This window comes from Toxotes jaculatrix, chromosome 3, assembly GCF_017976425.1.
Source record: "Toxotes jaculatrix isolate fToxJac2 chromosome 3, fToxJac2.pri, whole genome shotgun sequence".
Lineage (NCBI taxonomy): Eukaryota > Metazoa > Chordata > Actinopteri > Toxotidae > Toxotes > Toxotes jaculatrix.
The window spans coordinates 19,789,901-19,816,889 of NC_054396.1; the positions used below are offsets into that span (position 1 = coordinate 19,789,901).

General features: G+C 39.6%; 1 protein-coding gene across 1 annotated transcript; it reads right to left on the reverse strand.

Annotated features, from left to right (window-relative positions):
• Window positions 1-2,366: 2,366 nt before the first annotated feature.
• Window positions 2,367-24,190, reverse strand: slc6a11b (solute carrier family 6 member 11b). Its single transcript, XM_041032879.1, has 14 exons — window positions 23,980-24,190; window positions 23,186-23,320; window positions 22,727-22,867; window positions 22,462-22,543; window positions 19,687-19,819; window positions 16,102-16,236; window positions 8,425-8,528; window positions 7,977-8,101; window positions 6,999-7,111; window positions 6,256-6,393; window positions 4,260-4,362; window positions 3,491-3,591; window positions 2,860-3,030; window positions 2,367-2,510 (listed from the first exon to the last, which is right to left on the reverse strand). Exons 1-14 carry the CDS (start codon window positions 24,188-24,190, stop codon window positions 2,367-2,369), a joined length of 1,836 nt encoding a protein of 611 aa, XP_040888813.1.
• Between the last annotated feature and the right edge of the window lie 2,799 nt (window positions 24,191-26,989).

Genomic DNA, 26,989 nt, shown 5'->3' on the forward strand with positions numbered 1-26,989 from the left:
ATAGAGGCATTAAACCCTTTCAAAGGGCTTAAGGAAATGGAAATGTCAGTATTTAAGAGTATTTTTTTCCTTTTTCAGGATAACTGAACAGCTCTATTGTAGGATTAAGTTAAATAAAAAGCCCACCAGAGTCTCAGCTCAGTTTTCCTTTATAATATTTATTCTTAAAAATGAGTAAGCAGACAGTTCATGTGTCCTGTGAATACCAAAATGTGTGTAGAACAGTACAGAAGAGTAAAACACCTTTAATTATATTTCTATAACAAGGTCTTTTGAGTGGCATATCAAAAGTCAAAACAAAGGACGCATTCTTTTTATTACAGCAATTCTTTTTAAACATTTTTCATCTCAAGAAATAGACCACAGATTTCTAGAAAGAGATGTAAAAATATACATCAACATGATCAGTGTTAAACAGCAGGCTATAATTTCCGATGCACACAACTATTAACTTGCACAAACATCAGTGAGGAGGTGATAATGTCATAATGCAACCACACCAGAGGGACCAATCACATGTTTAAGAGGATGTCACAGCTTAGGCAGGAGGGGCTTCAGTCACTAAACACTTCCTCGATTTCCCTCATTACTTACTCGATCACGCACTTCCTCAGCTCATCAATTCCTTATTTTCTTCCCCTGCTTTCTTTGCCTCCTCCTGAAAAACTGTAAAGAGAGAAATTTTATGTTTCATCCCCTCAGATGCTCTCCTCTGATTGCATTTTCATCAGGAAACAAGGACAGAGGAAAGAAAGGAAGGGAAGCGAGAAAGTCAACGCGAGGAAGGGAGAAAGGACAACTCAGAGTCATTTCAGTGCTGATTGGATGAGGCTGTAAAGGACTGAGATCAATCTGAACAATGAGACCAGCTCATTGTCTCTTACCACAATTATATGTCTAACAGGGACATACTGTGCTTTCACCCCTGCACTCTTTAAAAGCTGTATTTTTTTCGTAGAGGTTTAATGCCTTTAAAAGGCAGAAGAAAGGTCACGGAAACACTAATTGATAGCAAGACTAACCTAAATAGCAAGACTGCATGAAATACAAAGCATTTAGTGGCATCACAGTTTTATATAAGGCTTTGTTCAAGCCCTCCATGTGATAAAGAGAAGCCAAAAACAGAAGTGAAAAAGTTGGAGGAGGCGGACAAGCAGAGGTTGAAGATGAGACAGAAGGACAGTGGGAGAAAAGAGAGAAGGGGACAAGGGGAAAGAATAAAAAGACAGATGGGTTTTGAAATGCTCATCTGATGGGCATCCATCTTCTCCTCTACAGGCAGAGCAGGAAATAAAAAAAAGCAGGGGTGGAAGCACGTCTGTCTGTCACTCTGTGTTAGGCTCAGCATAATTACTGTGAAATGACAGATATCCACGACTTATAGGAGGGCAGCTAAAGGAGAGAGAGGTGTGTTTTTAGACTCAGCCTGCAAGTCACTCACTGCTATTTGTAGCCATGTACAGCTCAAACCTAATAGATGTAAAATTAAAGATATCTAAAACTGAGGGGATCTATTTTACAGTGTTTAAACCCTGGACTTTCTTTAAAATTTTAATATTACCGTAAACCTCCAGAGCAAAGATATCTACTTAGAAAGAGCAGTGCCATAGAAATCTGCAAAGCCCTGAAGGGCCCAATATACCCCACTTTGATGAATAATAACCTATTAATATCATTCAATTACATTCGGTAAGTAAAATTTTTGCCTACACTACTTAGCAACAACAGATACCTGCCAAGGTTTCAGTGGCAAAACTCTTTCTATACAGCTCAAAGTTTTATTTGCAGGGGAATCCAGTGCCCTCCTATAGCCTCAGTACTAAAACATGCAGCCGTATCCTCTCTTAACACACTAAACTATGTAGAATGGTCCCCAAGCTGCTACATCTTAGATAGTCACATTTGGGTACCTAGTACCTAATAGAGAGGCACAGCACTTTGCCAATAAATGTACAGTGTAAGCCTTTTACAACACAACACATTGGTATTGTTTCTAAAGGCACAAACACTAGTGTGACCAGTACTGACAAGGTACCAGGACAAGCTTTAATATCATATACCGTATGTCATCAAACAGATCAAAATATTAATGGTTAGAAAAGAAAGAAACAGCTGCTTTAGTTACAATGTTAACTGAAAACAACAAACGTGTTATTCAAAGTTTGTGCAAAACAGAAGCAGACTACATAATTGTGATAACCTTTCCTTTTTTTCTTTTTTTTTACAAAACAAAAATAGCACTCCGAGTCATTTGTTTCATTTCCTGTTTCATTTAGTGGTGGATACAGTTGTTGTTGTTGTTGTTGTTCGCTGTAGTTTTCATTTGTTGGATGGCAGGCAGCTTAGTCGGTCAGTCGGGCGTTCAGTTAGAAATGCGTCTCCTTCTCTGAGATGGTGGATATTTTCCCATCAACCTTGAGTTTTGCATCGTTGGCAGCGAAAGGACTGAGGGCAGCTAGTTTCCCTCTCATTTTCAGGTCTGGGCTGGGAGTCGTCAGCTTCTTCATTCTCTGCAGAGAGTGAAATCAAGCGAGAGAAAAGAGGTTATCTCTCATTCTCCCACCACGATGCTTCTTCTAGCAGTGTTAAGCAAATACAGCTAATCCATCTAAAAAGGGGAATAAAAACGCATCAACAAAAAAACATATCCAAATATAAATGGGTCTGTGCCAGCAAATATTTGGCTGACATAAACTGTAACTCTGCTTTTGTTCTGCTTTTGTTTCTGGTAAAACTACATATGGAAGAGCTTTCGCTTGACCAACTTCAACTATTTACATGCACAGCATTTCTTCATTATTCGAGGCACAACTCTTAAATTCTAATGAATATAGGATTTGTCCATGTGCATATTTTTACCTCAGAGAAGGTGCCAGGAGTCTTCCAGATCATCCAGATAATCCCCAGAGGGATGCACACCATCGAGGACATGGCCATAAACCAGCCAATACCATAGCCCCAGTCAGGATAGGTGTACACGTTGTTGTACTTCAGCGGTTTGTATTTAATCAGGAAGAACAGAAAAATTCCCTGTGGCAGACAAAAAAAAGACATTTGTTAATGTTGTTAATTACATTATGAGAAAGGAATGCCTTTGATGAATAAAGGTCACATAATTTTGATTTCTTGGTCAGTATGGTGCTATAATAAATATTGGTCTAGTAAATGTGAGTCCAAGGGTCACACACAATAGAGCGTTCATGTATCATTTATGGGCAAAAAATCCAAACAAGCTGTCACATGAACAAATGTATAATATGGTAATACTGTCTCCTAAATCCAGGTACCAATAAAGGCTGCATGTGTGATAAACAGTGTTTTTGCTTGGAATAACAATAATTCAAAAAATAAATCCCAAAAAACTGTAGAGTAACTAAATACTAAATAGTTCTGTACTTGTCTGTTCCTCATCACCATTGTGACCATTTACGTGATATGTTGTTGGCTGCTGTTGATGCTACTGCTGATTTTGTGTCTGCAGTGAACTCACAGCACAGATGCCCGGGGTCAGGATCATCCAGCACCATTTGATGAAGAAGACAGGTTTGTAGCCAATCATGTCCTCAATATTTAGGTAGAATCTGTCACTACCTGAAATGCAAATCAGTGTCATTCAGAGTTTCTGCATGGATCGTCAAAATAATAACGTGATTGATGTCTCTCGACAGAATATGGTCATCTAAACGGAGCTGCTGACTGGATGTGGATAAAATCTCATCTGAAACTTTCAATCAAGAGACTCAAAGTCTTTCTGCATTGCTGCATGTAAGATGTACTAAACACAGTTAATATAAGGGGGTTTGTTGTCAAATTGTCTGCTTAAATTAGGCAGAAAATAATGTAAATGAAAGCCAGATATTGTATTTCTTGAATTAGGGCATGAAATGTTCACACATCAGGACAGTTTGGCATATTTAATAGAAAAAGGGCACTCTGTTTGCTTCAGAAAAATACTGAATGACGACCTTTCACACCACTATATTATCATAATATTGTTTTTAACATCTCAGCAAAGGGAATAAATGCTGCATGTGATTGACACCATTCTCCAGCAGAGGGCAGAGGAGAGATATTATTGCAGAAAGAAGGGTAAAACCATGACAGTGTTAGTGCAATGGCCTCTTTTTCTGTGCTGAAATATCTGACAGTGGCTCAGCTGACAAAAGACAAACTACTGTTATTTTAAAGTGAGAAGTGAAAAACTGACAATACCACTTTGAGATCTGTTGATATGTTTAAAAAAGAGTCTCTACTCTTACCGTACACCCAGCCGATACATATGGACTCAAATATGGCCACAAACAGCAAACACATCCCGCTGGCAGCGTACGCGTCAAACAGCTGGAAGACGTACATTCCTCCCTGATAAGACAAGACAGGTGTCAGTTCCCTGTCACAGCCACTGTATGAGCATCAAATTCGATTGGATAACATCAAATATGAAGTGAATCAGGAGTGGTTGATTTAGCTTGTTGGGGACTGATGGCATGAGCCCATATAGTAAACAAATCCACAATGCAACCCGGCGCTGATATTTCTCCAGATTTTTCGAAAATTTCTGATGATCAAGCCATGTGCTGCTGCAGCTCCCTCCACCATCCCAACATCTTCCTTATATGGTATTTTGTGTTTGTGCTCACTGATAGTTCCCACAAACAACAGAGCCTTTTCAGCTAAATCAAATCTATAATCATTTGCACAAAATGGTCACTTCTTCTACATAAGTGTCTATGACTATAAATTTTTGTTCTGTTTTTGTTCTGTATACTAATGCTCATCCTCATAACTGTAACCTTATAGGAATAAGTCTAAATTTTGGGAAATGCACTTGTTCACTTTCTTTCTGAGGATCACATGAGAAGATGGATACCTCTCTCATGTCTGTCCATTCAATATGAACCTGGAGCCAGCAGCCCCTTAGCTTAGCTTAACATAAAGACAGAAAACAGCTCGCCTGGCTCTGCCCAAACGTAACATATCACCTATCAACACTTCTAGAGCTCCCTGTTCACTTGGCAGCTTATGGTTTTGCTGGGTTATCTAGTAGGTTATTTCTTTTAGCTTATTATTTCTTGTAGCAGCAGTTTTGAATGAGCAGATATAGTGATATCTTTCTTCTCATCTCACGCTACGCAAGAGAGCAAATAAGCACATTTCCAAAAATGTCAAACTGCTCTTTCAAAACCCTCTGTTTTTACAGTACCAGTGGTTGAGCTCACATATTATCATCCACTCTACCTACCTTACCTTCACCAAAGACAACTCATCTGCTCCTTCCTGTTTTTACTAAAAGGGCTATCATAAATAAAATCTCATGTGAATCTGAGAGTAGGGTTACATCACAGCTCTAAACCGCTAGTAAACAACTAAGAATATCATAAAAATGTCTCAGTGACTATCTCTATGCCTGTGCTTCAGCCAAGTATTGAGCTACGCTCCCAGAAGACCTTTTGAATTGTGTTAAATCCTACTCTAGGCTCCTTGTGACATTTTATTCATGATGGCTCTTTGGCGGCAGAGAGGAATAAAGTGTCTAGAGTGCTGTGGTGGTGGGAGATGAGTAAAAGCAGCAGGGAAAATTGGGGATTTTTGTGGTGGTGAGAGGGACTGGAACGAACAATGACAAATAGAGGTCAAGTCACTGGACAATGCTGCTGTCTATGATGGACAAAAAAAAAGAGAGAGAGAAAATACCTTACTTCAATATTGCATTAAACTCTTTCCCTGTTTCATGGCTGTTATGGGCCACTAGAGAACAGTACAGTATGTTCACACTGGGGGTGGATGGAATGCAGTGCATATGGAAGGATTTAGTGGATGAAAGATCTCGATAGTGTGAGGAACCGGATTCTCCTCCATTATTACAAAGTGAAGATGAAAGGTCTTAAAAGCACAGACGAGCTGGTGACATAGATGCTGTTCTAGATGGACGACTTCACTGTCAGCCTTTAGGGCTGAAAACAAAGTGTTCGTAACTGCAGTATAAAATGTATAAACCTTTGCTACATCAAACCCACACCCACCAAAATTGTTCATTTCTGCCATTTGGTGCCTTTTGCTGTGCTTTCTCACTTTCTTTCTCATGAATATGCAAATATTCCTTCCTGAGTGCCCAGTACATGACTGTTTCACCAAAAAAAGAGTTATAAACAAGCAAGTGCAGAACTGTTTAAAACTGTTGGCTGTTTAATGTCATTCAAAAACTTGATTTGTGGTACCTTTAACTCTAATGATGTAACTATAGCTGAGTCTTACCTCTGTACACATGATGAGACCTATGAAGAAGGAGACTATGGACATGCCGAGAATCAGTAGCTCTCTGCGGTAGCCTCTCCTGAAGGTCTCTGGGTACATGTCCACCACAGCTGTCACTAAACTCTCCACACACACAAACTGGAGCATAAACAAAAACAAAATCTTTATTTCTATAGGTAGGATGTTTTTCTTCAGTAAAATGTACAACAACGTGACAAGACAATAATATAGTTTATGGAAACATATTTTTTGCCAGAGCTAATTGCAGGTGACATGTCTACCATGTGTGTCATGTAACAACTACGAGCTATGTCCAACAGCTCCATCAAAGGTCAACAAAATTAAACCAACTGAACTAAACTCAAAGTTATCTACATAATGACACTTTGCCTTTGTCCAAAGTGACTTAAAATACTGTGCATTCAACCTCCATAGGAACATGTGCTTGATGCCATTAAAACTGTTAGTGCATCCCTTACAGACAACTGTGTTCAGTGCTGCAGAACCAACGAACAAAGCCTAGATATTTTCTCACTGAATATTCCAGATCTCAACAGGAGAAATTTTGGCACATGACTTTAAGCCCTGTATGAACACATACTTTACTTCAGTCTAAACAGAGTCGACTGAACTTATTTCCATTTGTTTACTTGCAGATTTTACCAAAAGTTATAATTTGTAAATATCTTTTTAAAGCCAGATCATCTCAGCTGTGTTAGTTTTCTTACACAAGTGGGTCTCACCTGACTGTCCAGGCCGAGGAAGATGAGCATCATAAAGAAGAGACAGGCCCAAAGTGGAGACAGAGGCATCATAGTAACAGCCTTAGGGTACGCAATGAATGCAAGACCAGGACCTGTATCACAAAAAATCTGAGGCATGAGTTTTACTAGAGCCAGTGACAGTTTTTGAAAGAAAGTTCAATACAAGACAAAGGCATAACAGCAATAACCATAGCATAGGATATAAAGGTCTTGCTTTTCAGTTACAGACTTTTCTGTAATCAGTCGACAGAAGGACTTGTAGCCATGCGTTACTGGCTTTAGTAGACTGGTGAAACTTTTGTTCATTTTTCCTTCCTTGATTAGTGAGGTGACTCCTAAATCTTTAGGGCTTGATATGACCTGATTATTGTTTTCTATTATTTATTATACTCTTTTTATCACTGGCAACTAACTGGTATGAGCAGGATTATTCGATTTATCAAGCCATTATCTAAAAACTCAGTGGTGGTTTAATAGCTTTTGATATGATATGATATGCCTGGTCTAAAGGAGTATGGATGAGATGAAATGCTGTTGTGAAATAAGACTGACTGGTTCAAAATAAGAGTTGGCATTTCAGGTTTTTTAACACTTACATTTGGAGACAGACCCTAAGAAGCACATTATCTAAAACATTAAGCACTATCCCCACCATGCTCTAAGACAAACATTTCAAATCTCTTACTCTGTCACATTCACTAAATCATTCATACTGACTTGAATAAATCATAATGTAGTGGTCTAAGAGCCTAGGTGAAGAGTGTGGACTTATATAACTGGTTGTTTATCCATTTTTGCAGAATATGGTGGATGGGAGCACAAAGATTCAGGCTTTCTCTTGTCCACCATAACTGCTGTAGATACTATGTATGGCCGCACTACAGTTCTTAAAGTTGGTACTTAAATAATGAATTTTAATTCAGAAACATGATGTTATTTTTTCTGTTATCTTCTTACCAGATTCTGCCACAGCTTCGATGGGAACATTTTGCTCGTAGGCCATGAAGCCCAGCACAGAGAAGATGGCAAAACCTGCTACAAAGCTGGTACCACTGTTCAGACAACACAGCATGATGCAGTCCCTGAGGAGCAAGACAGAGAGAAAAGGAGAGAGATCACACTTACTGTAAGAGCTGTCACTGGACCTTATACTACACAGTTACACAGACAGACTTGCACAGACATGTTATGTATTGAACGGAAACTAAAATGATACCGTACACGACAGGCCATCCATTCTTATCAATCACCTTTTACCAGCGGGCTTTACCTATACTTTTGTTTTCCTTGAGCTTACAAGCCTAGAATGTTTACAGTGTTATGAAAAACAACTTTTTAACTTGTTTTTCTATTGATGGCTTTCATCGTCACCCAACTATCCCTCTACTATTAGTCATGTTCTCACCTGTAGCAGTTATTGTTGTAGGCATTGTAGCTTCCCAGAGCAGTAAGGCAGCCCAAGCAGATGGCATAGGAGAAGAAGATTTGGGTTCCTGCATCTACCCATACCTGATGTAAAAGTGGGCATAAAGATACAGTACATACACAGATAAGAGTGTGAGAATACAGGAAAGTGTTTTCGTAAAGCACTGGTTCACCATGAGCCTCCAGAACATGACATAGATTCTTCCAAGTGTCTGAACTCTACTTGAGGGATAGACATTGTAATGCTGCAGCTCTCTTACCAGTGTTTCATTGAATTGGGATATGGTGACTGTGAGGGTCATAGCATGTGATTCACATCAGTTTCGTACTCATCAAATCATTCTGTGACCCCTTATTGACTCATTTTTTAGCTTTTTTGGGGGCATTTTCACCTCCATAGAAGAGAAGGTACGTACAGAAAATATATGGAGAGAGACGGAAGTATTGTCATGCAACAACCATCCCTGGCCGGATGATACAGGGTATCTAAACCAGTGCTAGTGCCAGTACCAGGCACCTTGTCCCCTTACAGGTTTTCCTTAATTTTTGGCTCCACACACACAAACACACGCACACAAATCAAAGTTTCAGAAACTTTTTAGGCATCTGATCATTTGTCATGGTCTTGATCCAGCTTGCAGTTTAATTTCCACCACATTAATACTTCTCAGCCTATTATCATTGACAATAAAAATTCTTTGAGCAATTGTTTAAAATTAATTAAACCTCAGACTCAGAATGAATAGAACAGGCTTTCCCATTTTCAAGAGATTACCATGATAAGGGAAGAGGTGACTTTTTATCTGGTCTAATGAAACCACACATTTCTTTTGTCACCCCTCATCTACCTGATTTTCATCATCTCAGTGACTTTATAATGAAATTACGCCTCAGCTCAACTGTTTTCTTTGCCCTCTGAGAGGCACATAGCAGAGCAGCATGAATCATGGATTAACATCCTAAAAGTAGCTACAAAGTCTTCCAGTGCCTAAATATTCATATTATGCTTCACTAACTTCATTCCTTTCTACTTTATGGTGGGGATCAGCGGTGGACAGCTATGGGATAATATAAGGTTTATATAAACATTTAATATTTTTACCTGTCTAACTTAGAGCATTACTGGCAGTAGACTGGCATAGAGAGTAGAGTGAATTGAATGTCATTTGAGGTCAAAGCATTTAACTACTGCATTTAACTTCAAAACTTCAAACTTTACTTTGGATAATTCACAGAACACAGCATGAATAGTTTTGACACAGAACATTTCTTTGATAGAAAGTAGTTCCCGTAAACTGGGATCCATTGTTTTGGGGTGGGAAAACAAATCTGAGAGACAGATTTCTCAAAACTTGGGCAAATAAACTCAACAAATTATCTAAATGGCATTACACTTTTTACTGTAGTCAAGCTAGTGAGATGGCTCTATCCATGGCAATGGCAACCCAACAATCTCCGGTCCGCCATTCTGGAAAAGTCTAAAGTATCTCTGATGGGTTATCATGCAATTTAAATCATACATTGTCCCCATATGAGGAATCATAGAGACTTTGGTGACCCCCTGCTCTTGCCATGGGGTTGACACTCAACTAAAATGTCTTAAAAAGACGCTGTTCTATAGCTGAACTTACATTCTGGGCAAAAAAAGAACTTCCCCTTTGGGACCATTAAATATTCATTAATTCTTAACTTTCTCTAGCAGCCTAATCCTCTTTACTGTCACAGTTTATGCCAGTATACACTGGACCAAAGGGAAAGCTCTTGGTAGTTGTGAAAGAAGTACTCAGATCTTTTACCAGTACAATAATGTAAAAAACAACTCCACTGCAACTAAAAGTTCTACATTTAAATTCCTACCGAAGTAAAAGTGTACATGTATTATCAGCAATATGCGCTTAAAGTATCAAGACTTAAAAAACCTTAACTGATTATCTAACTGATGCATACTGAGCTAGTTGAGGTGGAGCTGGTTTTAGATTAGTCCCATGGTTCCCATCCAAGGGGCCACAGGATAAGTCTGGGGGCGTTGTGAGATGTTTAACAGAGCAGGAAAGAAGAAAAAAAAAAAGTTCTGCTACACAAATTTGTATTTGCTTTTGGGCTTTTCTCTAATCTTTACTTTTTTGTGAAATATTTCATAATTGCACTTATTTGGGCCACAAACTGTTACGTGAATTAAATCATCTGGAAAGTGACAAGCTTAAACTTATCATATGTTTTTATGTTTTATGTACCTTGAAAAGTAACTAGTAAAATAAATGTAGTAAAGTACAATATTTTCCATTGAAATGAAGTGGAAATTTCTATACTTGAATAAACAGTACCTCAAAACTGTTCTGAAGTAAGTAACATACACTGTTATTTTCCACCAACTACATCCCGGGTAGGTCAGCAATAAAGTATAATGTGGAAATTAGACAGTTTGGAGCAGTTTTATTCAGGAACTATGTAGGGGTTTACTCATGTAAGACTCCTGAATGAAACAGCAGTAAAATGTGCATTATGAAACTAGTTTGTAGTGCAGCACAGGACCCTAGAACCCACAGGATAGCATGGGGTGCTAGCGAATTCAAACTTAATGCAGCATGGCTCTTTGAAAACTCTCTCACATCACCATTCAGCCACTAATCTCATTTCCCCACCGAGAAACAATTAACAAACGCACGGTCTTCGCTCCCTCCTGGGAGTAACCACGGTAACTTCTGTGACCTCACAAACACAGGACTGTTCCTGTGGAAGAACAGGCCTTTCTCTCCTAATGTTCATTAATGTTCCCTTTAGTTCACCCTCGGCTGATGGCCGCACAGCGCAGTGAAACCTTAAAGGCCCAGGCTCAGAGAGAATCACTTGTTGATGTTGTGCCTAATTTGGCCAGCTTGTGTTTGGTTATGTTGAGACTGTGGCTCCAGGAAACTTTTCTACTGGATGCTGGATGACACTGGCTGTAAGATAACGTTCTTGTAATGTAAATGTATCATTCTTGGTGCTCCTCACCTCCCCCTCTTTTTATGAATGAGATCCATAGTTGTTATGTACAGTGAGGTGCAGCATTAAAAAATGCAGCTGAAATTAGTCAATTAGATTTAACTCACCACTTTAATTATGAGCCACACACTAATGAATCTTATTTTATTTATACCTAATAATCATCAGGTTATGTTGCATTGTACAAATTGTGCATGCCTACAGTAGTGAGTCAGTGAGGGATGCTCTAAACAGGCAAAAGTTTTGTGTCCTACTTCACTTAAAAGTCCATGTTCAGTGTACTGAAAGCTTCCAGTTTCCCCATATTTTTTCACATTGAACCCAAATAGGCTTCCAAACTAGTTGCCAAAAAAATGATCTTGTACTGTATGTATATGTGTTAAAGCCAGATTTAAGGTGAGCATAAAGAAACTTGCTCCCTATTCAGAAGACAAATGATCAATCATTCTGCACAGTGAAGCTGAAATATCCAAGGGAAGCAGCAATTACCAAACCAAATTTTTGAGTGGAGGAGGACATCAAGTAGCTAAATTACATTAAATTAGATTTGATACAGGATAAAGTATTTGGGCAGAGATTCAATGAGACTGGTTATCTTAGCGACATTTTACAGATGCCTATATTGCTTTTAGCATCTAACAACCTTATTGTTTCAGTTTTTATGAATTTTGTGTTCTAACTCCAGCATAAGTATTGGACTTTCTTGGGCTTGAATTCTTGGGCTGAGGAAATACTTTAGATAAACTGAAAATCACATTCGTTTTTGGCAGACAGTATTTCATCAAACAGGATTACGAACATTACAATAATTTACTTCAAACTTAAAATTAAAAATTAGGCTTTGGGAAATAGGTGTTTTATACCAACAATAAGATTTTTCCCCTAATGTAAATCTTTGAAACTTCTGTACTCTTTCTTTCTTTCTTGTCTTGTGGCCAAAGAAGAGTGGAAATGCCTTGCAAGAAGTGAACATAGAGGGACAAACAAAAGACATGATGGGACAGACAAGACATTAACTTCTCCTGGTATTATCCTGTTTTTGAGATCACAGTGTTATATTTGGATCATGGTCCAATTTTTTATGTAAATAATCAAGTGATATAATCAAAGATATTCATTTATCAGTACAAGATAAGAGCTATTACACTTTTCACACAAAACGTGCAGTATATTGAAAGAGAAAGAACAGACAAATACATACTAATTTAACTTTATTCAAAACGGCTATAACCAAAATTTTTATACCAACAGTGGATAGCACTGCTTCTTGTTTGTGAAAGGAGTTGCTGTGAATGATGACCCCAGTGTAAATTATCACTCTGCAGTCCCCCCGTACTGCTTTATAGTGTGGTTTTACAGCCCATTCCTTTACTGTTTTGACTCACTCTGACAGCTCTTAGTGTTGTTCTCAGCCACAGCAGGCAGCTGTTTTCAGCAAAAAAAAAAAAGCCCTAAAACCCCAACTATTAGCTGAATATCTCAGAGCACTTATCCAGAAGTCGGTGTTGTATTTAGAGCTGTTTCCACATCTCCCAAGTGTCTGAAATCAGCTGTTGCAGGCTGAAGTTTTGACTACACTAAGTAGGCTAATCACATATTGTTGTCTTGCTGATGCTCCCTATTGTACTTTTTTGACAATGAAGGGTGCCATACAACAACATCCTGGCTTTTGCTGTTTTGGAAAGTTTGACTAGTGAGACAACAGCCTTGGCACGAGAGAAGGCTGGAGAAACGAGGTAAACAGCAAAGCACTTCCAGTTGTAGAGCATGAAAAGATAACAGCCAAGGTTAGGGAGTATGAGAGTGTGAGAACTGTAAAGAGGAGGAGTGATGCACAGTGCTGGGAGGAGGGTGAGAAAGAGAGACACAACCACAGAGAGAAAGGTATAGGAAAGATGGGAAGAGGAGAGGCACGATGAAGTTCAGGGGTGTAAAAAGAGCGCGAAACACACACACACACACTCCACACAGCCTGCTGGACAGAACAGAGCCCTGATTGTCCCTGAGAAAGCTAATTTAACATTGGTGTCAGAAGTAATGTCTTCCTCTGCCAAACAGCAGCTTCTTTATCACCCTCCTTCACTCTCCACTCTCTGTGCCTCTGTTTGTCTCTTTGTTTGTCAACCCCTTTTTTCCCACTTCTTCATCATCCATCTTTATCACAGTTTCTCTTTCTTTTACTTTACTAAAATCACAGATGCAACAGTCACCTCATGGTACAACAACTGGAGACCCTATTAAACGAAAGAAACTCATTATATCAAAAACTCTCTCTATTCTTGTGCCTAAACAAAGCTTTTTTTCTTTTTTTCTGTATTGTTAGGAACTGTCTGATTTGTGTATTTTATCTATAAATCTTACTCTTACTTTAGTTTTAAATTAATTTTCTAAAATAGAAATAACTGGCAACTGTCAGATTATCAAGAGCTAATGTTCCAGCTTTATAAAATCTTTATATACTATATCATCAAAGGTAGGATTATGCAATCATACTGTGTGTTATTATCACCTTCTCTCACCTCATTCAGCAGCTTTGCCCAACAGGCTGGCTCGTCTGCTTGTACAGTTACAGATCGACTGAATTTCTAGTTATTTCTGAGGCAACATTTCCTTGTTATCACATCCACGGCATCTCACCCCATGGACCCATGGCTGTTGCCATGAAGAGTGTAAAACAGGTGTTCAGACATAGATAGGAGTCTGAACAGGAGACTTCAAATTGAAGCCTTATAGCTACCTGAAATGTTGTGATATGTTGTCAAATGTGCAAGTTGAAAGAGAGCTACCCATTTTGTAATAAAGGAGCCATGATTAGAAAATAGAAGCTGGCATCACACTGACGTGGTGTGTTAGCTGAGTGCTTTGTGTCTTTGATTCTCAGCTAAAGTCAGAAGTTTTTCAACTGTGGGTGAACTTGCTATACTTAGAATTTGTTTCTTCAATTAGCCATCACAAATCTTTCATATTTGCTGTATGTACAAGCAAATGTATGCATTAATATTAACATTAGCATTTACATTAACATGTTTCATCTTAAAGGGGCCCTGTAGAGTTTCCTTGTAAACAAAGTTATGTTTGCATTCAGTGTTTTTCACCAGGAGACACTGTGTGTATCACTGAGGCCTAACAAACATGCTGAATACTTTTCCTTCAGCACAAAACATCCAGATGATTTTTTAAAATATTTAAAATGTTGTATTGTTTTCATCCATGTATGCTAGCGCTATTTTTTTTGTTTGTTTTTTTAACCACAAAAGACCATCAATCCAACTCTCAATCAGTAGAATAACAAGGAACCTGCCTATATGCTCATGCTTCTGTGCATGTGCGTCTTCATGAATGATACTAACAAAACAATGACCAAAACTCTATAGCACTTTAAACTTTACTATGTAGTACCTTTAATCATAATGTACATCTATCTATCTATCTATCATCCATCTATCTATCTATCTATCTATCATCTATCTATCTATCATCTATCTATCTATCTATCTATCTATCTGCTGCAATCTGTTCTCTCTTTCTCAGTCAAACTCTTCATCTGTCTCGATTCACGTTGTCATGACACCCTGTCCAATGACATTTTGTAGTGCACTGTTGCCTAGCGACCCGAGCTGTCTGCCTTTTCCAGACGAGGTCAAGGAGTCTGCTCTGCGTGTGTGTATCTTTCTGCATGAGTTATATGTTAATGCACCACCTCTATTAACCTCAAACCCTGATCTTTCAACCCCACCAGGTCCTCAGAGCTCATTATTTATCTGACCCTTGATCCTCTCATCACCAGCAGGAAGTGTCAGCCCTGCTATGACAATGTTAGCTCCATATTAAGCCACAGTAGTATCACTGCCTCTAGAGTGAGATATATGAAGACAGCCAAATGTTAGCTATATGAAACAGCTGCTTTTACTCTTTTAGGAAAACATCTCTCGTTCTGCACAGAATGGCCAAGAAAGCAGTTGTTTTGTGTATGCTGTACATAAAAGTGTTTCTGGTACAATATAGTGTATAAATAATGATAGGTGTGAAAAAAAAATACTGATCCCCTATCGCATGTAACAACAACACCACCTGTCCCCCTGGCAGCTAATCCGCTCCAGACAGGTGGGTGTGAGCCAGGGGTATAAATGCATTCAACAGTCAACAGATCAAATGATCATTATGCTGCCTTAAGCTTCCGGTTGGAATTAAAAGTTGAGTACACACATAAACAAATGAGTGAGTATGGGGAGGGTCTGGATTTTCTGTGAATCCAGGTTTTAAAAATGTATGTATAATGTGCAGTGTTTATCATCTTATACAAGGTCAGGGTCTGACCTGTGCCACCAGCAGCAAGAAATGTAATAGAAGCCACAGTGAAGAGCCGTATTTGTAGACATGATGCGTGCCATCTACAGGAAAGGATAGTAACAGCCTCTGCATCCTTGACACGTGCCACCTACAGCCAATGAGCAGTAGAACGAAAGTTTTTTGGGCTTTTTTTCATAGCTGTGTGTGGATGCACATTTTAAAATTATAATGTAGTTTTGTTGGGACTTCAGGAACATCTGAAGTATTAAAATTGCAACAATTATTCCTTTTCTTGCCTGTAGGTGGCATTATCTACATGTTGCCACATTTACTGTTACCTTACTTTTGAATACTGTAGTAGACAGATGCAGTCCAAGCCTACCTGAGGGTCAGAGAGACGCGAAATGTCTGGGTAGAGGTAGAACTTGATGCCATCATATGCTCCTGGCAGCGTCACTCCTCTGATTAGCAGGACCAACAACATGACGTAAGGAAAGGTAGCTGTCACGTATACAACCTGCAGGCATAAATATGCACAGAATTAATTTATGTACAGATCACAGAAAAACACAGTTGACAATGAGTGACTGTCAGAACTGGCAGCAGTAGTTACTTATATAATCTGATATGATGCAGAGAACATTAAGTCAAAGTGAAGCTGTGCAAAACAAAAATCCTGCCAACAGTCAGAACTTATAACATTAATAATGTTGGGCTCTAACCAACACAGCCATCTCCTCGTCCATCCATTTTTTTAACTGCTTCACATCATCAGCAACCGAGGGAGGAAAGAAGGGGGAAGGGGGAAGGCTGTAATTTTGTGCCATCCTTAGAGCTAAATTATAACATGTTCAGACCCATAGGTGAGAGGACAGGATACTAATCTAACCACACATGTCCAGACAGGAAAAGAACGAACAGTGGAAAGATGAGCGTGGAAGATAAATGATGAGGGATAGGAATGCAGTTGACACTCTTGCTGGTACACAAATAAATAGCCACAATGTGCTGTAGTGTAAGCTACAGTGACACAAAATTCATTGTTAAATTTTCTATAGCTTTTCTTTACCTAAAAAGCCACATCTAGAAAGCATCTTAAGGACAGAAGCTCATCTCTGAATGAGCTTCTGTCCTTAATATGTTGGTATCATTTTGTTTTCAGTATTGCACTAATGCTACTTAGTTAGCATCTCAAAACCCTCAACACTCAAAACCAGTGGTTCACAACCTGGGATCAGTAACCCTCAAAGGATCTCTAAATAATTCTGAAGAGGTCACAAGTGATGTAATGTACAAAACATTATTATTATTATTGTTGTTATTGTTATTGTTATTTTAGGAATATTAACCCTAATCCACATTTACCTGAATTTAAACTGAATATTAACCATAGCTGTTGACAGTCAGCCAACAGTCTGCTGGTCATAAATTGAGCACTAGCACTAACTGACAATCATTTGGTGACACTGTTTAATATGTAATTATGTAGATGGGAGTCAACAGTGGACTTCTAACTTCAAAGATGGCTGTTGATATATATGTATTACCACATAAATGATGTCAGACATATTTAGGAAGTAAGAGCACTTGATAGACCATGGGATACTAAGCTGTCAAACACACTCTTAAAAACTGGGGATTTTTTCTGTTTTTAGTCCAGTATATCAAGTGTATATATATCATGTGCAGCATATACAATATCTGACATGTATCATAATGGCAAATAACACACACGATCATACAACACCATAGCACACAGCCTGGAACCCAGGATTAGGCATAACAGTTATTACATGTTATGCAAAGAGATATACACATTTGGAAGTATATCATGCACAGTACCAGGGTGAACTCCATAACAATAAACACCACACATATCTTCTGTACAGTAGCTAGCACTTGCTAACCATCAAATCAACACTCCCTCCTTTATTGGGCTATTCAGGTTTTGCAGAATTGTGCTCAACATCTCAAGACTCTTAGAAACCCCTTGAACAAAAACCCTGGCCTCTTGGAAGGCAGAGGCGGGCAACATACATCCCCTGGCTTGTTGGCATCCAGTCAAAGTCCAATTGAGGACAGAACAGGACAGAACAGAGCCAGGCCAGAGGACTGAAAAGAAAAGAAGGCTCCTCTGGCCCCGTCTCTTAAACAGGAGAAGCCCAGAGGAGTGATGCTGGCAGTGTGGGAAAATGTGCTTCTCTTTGAAGCATGCACAGAAGTGCATGAGCACACACACGCAAACACAGGCACACACACAACTTCATTCACAACTTAAAAATGGGTGTGCACATAGTACAGACACAGATAAGTGAAAGTGGACCATTCACACATGTCGGCCAAAACACACACTAATGTACCGCAGCGCACACCAATTACCCATCATGCACCCACTCCACTGGTCACATTACTGTACTACAGCAGTTTTATGAATGGAAGCTCCTCTTTCGGGGGGTCAGTTCACTGATTGTGATTTAATATGCAACATAAAGCTTATTGTTTTCTAAATCATTCAGAAATTGACATTTTGCTTTACTGAATATCTTAAACATCTTTAACTGTAAAAACCTGAATCATATTTATAGAAAAAAAAACAAAAGCCCAATGATGGTAACAATAAGAACAACAAGAATCTATGACCCATAATGAGACTGTCCACTCTAAGCTCTGTTAATCCGAGCATGGCCTACAGGGAAAGTGTGGGAAAATTTGTCTCCTGCCCCACAGATCCCTCCTTTAATTTGTCAAATAAAACAATTACACATCCTAAACCTCCTCTCCCTCTTTCTCCCCATCTCTCTGGAGATGAAAAGGACAATATTCAATCTCTCCATGAACTTTTGATGCCTCACATACTCCTTCCAGCTCACCACGGGTAAACATTTATGCCACCACAAATTTACTGGTCAAACTTGCCCCTGCCTCTCCGTAAATCTAACAGGAGGGCTTAAATGTGAGAATGGCCGGCAAACACGGCCAACAAAAGCAAACAGCTTAGCAGAGTCGGAACTGAATGGGCTGTAGGGTCTCTGGAGAAGAAAGCACCTCTCTCTTGCAATGAGTGAGCTGTGGTTAATTTCTCATAGCAGGAGAGAGAGAGACAGAGGCAGCAGAGGCGGAGGCTGAGGATATACTCTGCATGCTCCTCATGAACACTCTCCTTTCCCCCAGTGAATACAGGAATCAATCTTGGACCAGCTGCTAAAGCCCAGCCATGAAGAAGCATTCTCCCCTCTTACTTCACAGCTAGACAAAAGACACTTCAGGGAGATATAGGCATTGCCTCCTAGTTGTTTTTTTCCCCGTCATGTAGAATGTGAACCCATTAATTTTTCCTCACACACCTCTCCTCTTTACTCTTTACTCTCTTTCTTCCCTCTTTTTTCATTCTATCTCTATCTCCCTACTCATTCTGGCTCATTGAATCTGAGAGGAGTTTCTTAAGGGCAACTGAGCACCCAAAGCAAGGTGCAGACTCCATACTGTCTTCCTCCAGGCTGCTAGAGGAGACTCAAGGAGGACATTAAAATGGAAAGGGTGATGGGAGAAAAGGTAGAAGTGGGTGGTGCAGACACCCCCTTTGTCCTCTACTAGCAGGGGGGGAGTACATGTGGCTTCCTGTGAGTGAGTTGTTTTGAGGACAAGAAGGGAAAAGGCTTTAGCATTTGGCTGTTTCAGTGAGTAAGACGAAAATGAAAATTGATCCAGTGAATAAAAACTGGCTGCAGCAGCAAATTAGCATGCACGCACATCCATAAATAACGCATATTTTCCTCCATCATGAGTTGGATGGTGTGGTAACAGCACAAATTACACATATATAATTTTCACAAGTTCCTCACGTGAAATCATCCTGCAACACTTAAATGTGGCACTCATTCTATATATTGCTTTAGAACAGTTCAACCACACAGACTCACACTTACACAGACACACACGACAGGAAACATGCATTACTCTGGCTCACCTTGCCAGTTGACTTGGGTCCCTTCCAGATGCAGAAGTAGCAGATGAACCAGGCTAGGGCCAGACACATGGCCAGCTCCCAGCGCATTCCCCCCATGTGCTCAATACCATCTGATATCTTCAGTACTCTGCGTCTGTTTTAGCATAGAAAACGCAGATTATTACAAATTTCCAATTCAGTTTAAGGGCATTAAGTTCATGCTGTGGTGTGACATAAGTAAGCTTTTAAGATCAGTCTACAGGCACTCAGAGTGATAGGTGTAAGAACAAACAGTGCTAAATAAGTTACAGCACATGGTGAGGATGATGAAAAATAAATACTTGCTTGAGGTTGCTCAGTATAAATAGTACTGTCACTTCTGCTGCTGGTTAGCCATATTACCCAAGAATATCAGTTAATTCATTCTCCACCCCCACATAGAACTTCTACACTTATGCTTCAAAACACTATCACGCTAGCTACTGTAGCATACGATACTAAAAACTATAGAACTATAGTTCATTTAGACAATTTACAAATATAATATGCAATGACAGATTTTTCTTGAGCCCAAAAGCTGTGTTTTCTAATAGATTAGGAAAACAAACCTATACATGCACTGGCTTTGATCACATGGGCACAAATATTCAGAAAATGATATAGCCCTTTCCACAATACCAGTCATAAATATGGCCATCCTGACCAAACCATTCACCTACTATGTAACAGTGACTGACAGAGAAACACAACGTGGAGCAGACTAACAACCTTATCCGCCCACTGCAATTAACACTACCACCACTCCTTCCTTCCATCCATGTAGGCTGATCATCCTGCTGCTAACCTGAACACTGGCAGTTGAAGATGCAACCACAAGGTTGATAAGGCTGTAAATTTACAAGCAGCAACTGTGGAAGTACTTCCATGAGAAACAATTCAGTCTTGAAGATGACAGGAGGTGAGGATGACATGGCGACAATCTTCCCACCCAAGAATTTTCATAAAAACCCTTGTGGTCATATATACAGCGGGGTACCATGGGAAAATGTAGGCTTGTCCCAGATGTTACATGTCAGTGTGCTGCTCTGCATCTAGGATATAGAATCTGATGGAATGGACAATTTTTTCTCATTGATCTGTGGTCACAAAGGAAAACTGTCAAACCAGATGCCTCTCAGGTTCAATATTTTGGTGTGCTATGGTGTGTGGACCTACTACATCAAAGTCCCAGCAGGTTTTGTACTGTGATATGTCTACAGGTGTAACAGTGTGGATGCCAGATACAGGGCATGTTATCAGCGATAATGACATCATAGCTCGTCCGTGGCGGTGAATCAACAGTTCATTTCCTGTTTGTTGAAGCATAGCCAGGCAAAAGCATTGACGGAGGATGAGAAGCGAGAGTCGGAGCCATAGAGCTACGTGGTTCTGCCAAATCTTTGCCACCGAGTTCACCCCCGGAGCTCCTGACCAGCCATTGATCATCGTGACATGTTCTTGGTGGCCGGCCACAGGCTAGGTCCAACACAGCCCCCCTGTCCCTCCCCGGTCAGCCGAAAGGGCAAGATGTGAACTCTAATGTGTGTAAATATACTTGCCTGTGGTCTAAAGTGTAGTGAACTGGTTTTATATGGGTGTAGAGAGCAGCTTTTTTTTTTTGTGAGTGACTGAGTAGGTGTGTAAATGTCTAAGGTGAACGTTAACATCTGTTGGTTTTTATGGTTCAAACTAGAGCTAAGCAAACAGAAGTCAGGCATCCTCTGTCTGGTCACTCTAAAACACTCTAAATTCTCTAAAACCAAATTACTTGGGTTAGTTAGTGTTAACAAAGAAACATCTAATTTTCATTTACATTCTCATCAGTTGCTAGTGCCATCATAGACATGAAATGAGCTCTGTTTTTTAAAGTGTAGAGATGGAATAAAACCATGCAACATTATTTTTAAGACACCAACAGAAAAATCCATACAGACGAAAAAAATACAGCTTGTTTAGCTTAAAGTTCTTCTGTTTGTTTATGCTGTAAATACAGTACAAAACACAACAGTCTGTCTTGGCATAGACTGAGCGAGGCTGGGTCAGCTGCTATTTTTGCCAACAACATGTTGGTTGGCTGTTTGGGCATGTCTTTTTCCGGGCTTACGTTTATGTTGCAGGCTCAAATCTGCCATTTTCATCAGTGTTACACAAGGCATCTCACTTATCTTTGATTAAGACGCAACAACGCACACAGCACTTTAAATGTAACTATTGTGGTGCTAATGCATGGTTTGAAAAGATTCATCAGAGGGTTAAAAATTAGATTTGACCCAGCAGTGTAAACACAGCCACTGGCAGTGAGACAGGAAGTGTGGTCAGCATTACACACTGACAAGGCCTGCTCCACTGCCACACACATGGCTCTAGCTGGGAGACAGCTGGCCTACCAGGGCCTGCTGACACACAAATATGAAAAGGGCTGACTAATTATTGGGGGAAAGGTTAGAAAGGGGGGGAGTCTGTGACACAGTCTGGAGTCATTGGCAGCTCAGATTTTTTGGTAGATAATGACATTAAAGGAGGACTTGAGATGTTGAAGGTTGCCTGAACTGACAAAGCATCTACCCATGGCGTGACAGGACAAATGGTATTTCCATCAATATTTTATACCCAAAAGAGATAAAAGTCCCCTCTATAGTATCTCCTTTAATGTGACATTGAAAACACAAACAGAGCGTTAAGTCTTATATAAAGAATGGTGAATGTGACAGAACATGAAGACAAAGTGAAAAAAATTAAAAATAAACATGTACTCACTCCCAGAACTCAATGACTGGAGAAGTAGCGTTGGGGTTTGTGATGTTGGTGGCATTTTCTCCATAGTAGTCAATACAGTTCTCTATAGAAACACAACAACGTGTTATTATTTTTGGCAGCACACTGTCAGTAGATATACACTACATATCAAAATTTGATTTTATATATATTTTTGACATTTTCTGAAGAAACAAAAAAGGATGGACATGATGATTTGTGGCTGTAAGAAGGCTTTCCTGTCTTAACCAATGCTCCCTGCTCCTACCTGTATTCCAGTAGTGTCCACAGCCAGCCCAAGGCAGCTCAGTGGTGAAGCAATTGAAGAGGTAGAAGATTGCCCAGGCTAGGATCACTATATAGTACACGTTTAGATGAGCTTCAATCACCTGTGTTGCATAGCCAATACCTGAAAAGGCAAACAGTTAGCGATAGAAAAAAGGAATGGAACAGGTGAATGGCTAGAATTTAAATTTATTGCAACCTTCTGATCTGACCAATGTTAGTAAGACACATGCAGAAGTCAGTAGGTTGTACAGCTGATAAAAACTGGTAAAAAATTAATAAATGGCTTAAGATCAAAACAGGAAAACAAAACTGATGTCACAGTATTTAGTGTGTCAGAAGTTCAGTTCAGAAGTTCAAAGTTCAGTACTTTGTCTATGTAAAATTTCCCATTTTCTCTTTAATTCTTAGCCTTAAGTATATTAGGTGAGTGTGTTCTTACCCTCAAACAGCGGACAGACTTTCCTCCAGCAGGTGATGCCTCCTTCACTGGTGAACTGACCCAGGGCAGTCTCCAGGAAAAACACAGGGATACCACAGCACACGAAGAAGATGACATACGGAACGAAGAATGCACCTTTATGCACACAAAAGAAAATTCATGAATACCATTTGATCTATACTAGAATAACAAGTATGAAAACATTTAACAATTCGACCAAAAAAGAAAAACTTACTTCTTAATTCCTACTCTAAAATACCTTTGTAAGGATGAATTCACAAAATTCAGATGAAAGCACTCACTATGATGCCACCCTCATACAGGATGACCTTTTTAGATTATGAGGAGGATCCATACTGTGCAGTCTAATAGTGCCTAATGAGGGAACCCACCTCTTTTATTGACATAATTGTGCATAATGAATAAAATAATACAGGACGTTATATTTTGAAACTACTGATGCCTGCTCAGTTCTTATACAGAGAAAGTACTCAGAGAGAAAATTTACTTCCTCCATTGCTGTGATAGGAGATAGCAGAGCTTGTCTTACCTCCTTTACTCAGAAATGTGCCTTGTATATTTTAACAATCCAATAATCACATCCTTTTCTCCGTATTTATCTAATCACAGATAATATTTGCTTCACAGATTATGTTTGTTTATTTTCCAGTCTTCCTTTATCCCTTCTTCCAGGTACTTGTCTTATGCCTGACAGAACCTCTCCTATCATCTTTGTTGTTATTATTCTCTTCTCATGACCATCCTACAAGCACAGGTAAGGAAAACCTCCCTACCTCCTCCATTCTTGTAGCAGAGGTAAGGAAACCTCCAGACGTTGCCCAGCCCAATGATCTCCCCAGCCACAGACAGCACAAACTCGATCTTGTTGTTCCAGTGGCCCCTCTCATTGTATTCCCCGTTGTCTAGGCTGGAGCTGGACCCTTCCGGGTCTCTGCCATCCTCTGGTTTACCGTTTATAACGGGCCCGCTCTTCTCAGCTGTCATGACGCTCCAGCAGCCCGCTGAGAGAGAAAAACAAAAGAAATAGACAGAAGATTTTTAAAAGAAGTGACCTCATGACCAGAACTTTGCATGGATTCTGTGACTTTTTCTGAAATTTGAATCTTTCCTGGGACACGTAAATCTGAATAACACTGTCCGAATAATGCAAAACCACAGCCATCTAATAATCCAGACGTATGCATGTGAAGGTTCAAATCAAGTGAAAGCAACCTCATTAATTCTCACTGATTATGCATACACATGTCCCTTTAATCGGCCACGAATCTAAACAGGAGCAGTGTGGAATCATCTAAATCACACCTGTAGCTACACCTCAACGGGACAGAATGGAATAGAACATATATTGCACATTAATGTCCAACCAGAATGAGCATGCTTGTAAGTGGGCTGATTTAAAAAAAAAAAAAAAAAAAAAGAAAAGAAAGCTTTTAGCAACCTGCAACTAAACCACTAACTTCTATGAAAGCTCCCACACCTACATTTAGCCTAAAACAATCACTTAACAACTTGTTATAATACAATTACAACGTACATAATAATCAGTTAACCCAGTTATCTTATCTACTTATTGTATAAGCCAGCACCCTAATGAGAAGTTAAAATCACATGACAATCAAAAGGAAAACAAGGTGGCAGAATATTGCGACCATGAAACAGAAATGATCATGCTAACAGAAATCAAAGACCTGTAACTTGAGTGGCTCTACTCACCAGTCTCCTATGGAACAGTGGCGAACCTCCTTTTGGCTCCCGCGATGATGCGCACTAACAATTGCCTTTACAAAACACAGGATGGTTAAGCCTGATCAGGCGGGTGGAGAAAAAAAAAGAAGAAGAGGAGAGAGGGGGCCACAGAGGAGAAAGAGAACAATCTGGATCCGCGTTGAGTTAAGTGGTTTTGTTGAGTCTCTCGTCTATATAAAGGAAGATCCCAGACGTGGCAGAGTGACGATAGATCTTGTACCAGGCGATGGATAACCTGCGACTGCGCTCCTACTCTCCAAGCGGTCTACTCTCAAGCGCCTCTACTTGGATAAAAGCCATGTGGTAACCAAGCTCTCACATCAGCCTTACCCCGGCACAGAGAGAGCAGAGCGACACGGGGAGACGGGCAAAACACGAGAAAGAAAGTTGGGTAGATATAGTTTAAAACATCAGATTTAGAGTTGTTCTAAAAAAAAAAAAAAAAAAAAAAAGTTTACCAGTTTTGACTCTGGTCATATCTCCATTACTGTATAGTCAAATCCAGGAGGCAACCCGTTAGACTAAACCAAAGATAAGATTTTGCCAGTCTTAAAGCTTACCATTACTACAACTTAACTTTTAGAGGTAAATTTCTGAATTTACGTTGAGTTGTTGTTTAAAGCTACATCTTGGTAACAACAGAAAAAGACAAATTCCTTGATGTATGGCCTAATCATATGACAAAACCAATATCAAGCCCAACCAGTAGATGCCTCACTTAGTACATATTTCTCACAGTTCTTTAACCAAATTTAACATTCGCATTAGAAATATTTCTTGATATATCATTTTTTGTTGACACTCATGTCAGCCAATATATAAACATCAGATTTTTTTTATACCTTCACCTATTGTTATTGTCTTCAAAAATGTAGTATTTCACCATGAACACTTAAATGCCAACACAAATTACATTAACTAATTTGTGTACCATGACAACAAAAGGTTAAATACTTTCTTTTAGCTCAGGTGTTTGTTGGTTCAAGACTTGTGGGAAGTCAAGTCCTAATCTTCAAAGTGGCAGTGACCCTGTTTGATTTATGAATTGATGTCAACAGTTAGGTTCCCTTTGTCAGTGCAGTTGCTCCTGTGGCTTTGCTCCCAGCATACCAACTCACACCTCTTTGTCCCCTCCAGAAGTCACTCTGCACCCGAGTGTACAACATGAATGGATTTCCTTATTTAAAATCACTGGATTGTTGTTGTCAGCAGCTAATGATGAATGATCAGCCCGTCATAAAGTCTCAATAACCCATGCTGCTTAAAAACAATTGTTTCCTTCTGGGGCTTAAAAAAAGGAAGTTTGTAGTATTTGTAAGGTTTGTTCATACACAAGTTGATTGCCTGGTTTCCAGGCGTGATAGACTCGGTGCACTAGGAACTCCCCTGACTCTAAAAGCATGACCTAGTCTCTAAGAATCCCTTCACGCAAGGGTCACTCGTCATTAGAAGCTTAAAGGAAGTGCCCTGCATAAAAAGTATGGCCACCCAAAGCGGCTGGCAAACATTCACTGCGCTTTTGAGGCAGAGTCAAGTCCTTTATTTATGTTGCCCTGTACAACATTATCAGAGGAGGAATGCTTGATGAGAATAAAACTTTGATAATTTCTTGCACGCACAGTAAGAGGCTTCAGAGGTGCATGCTCATGTTCTTCCTGCTACTTTGCCCTTTGTATGCATGATAAGAAATATCACATCTATTCCTCTTAAAAGTGTAGCTGCAGTGCAGTGAATGAGGCGAAAAAAAAACAAACTTTTGACTTTCTAGTGTACTGACAAATCCCCTTCTCATACTTTGTGAAGGTGAGGAGTCGACTGTGGACTACAATGTGAGAGAGACTGCTTCCAGAAAGCATATGTCAGAAATGGAAAACCTTTCACTCCAGCACTGGATGTTCTGTTGACAAGATGGCAACAGGTCATTCTTCTCAACCATTATTCTTCTGCGTGGCGTAGTGACTCCAGAACAAGCAAGATGCTTCAAAGTGATTGGCTGCCTCACTCCTAATGGAACACAAAGTTGTTGTTCCATTGGTT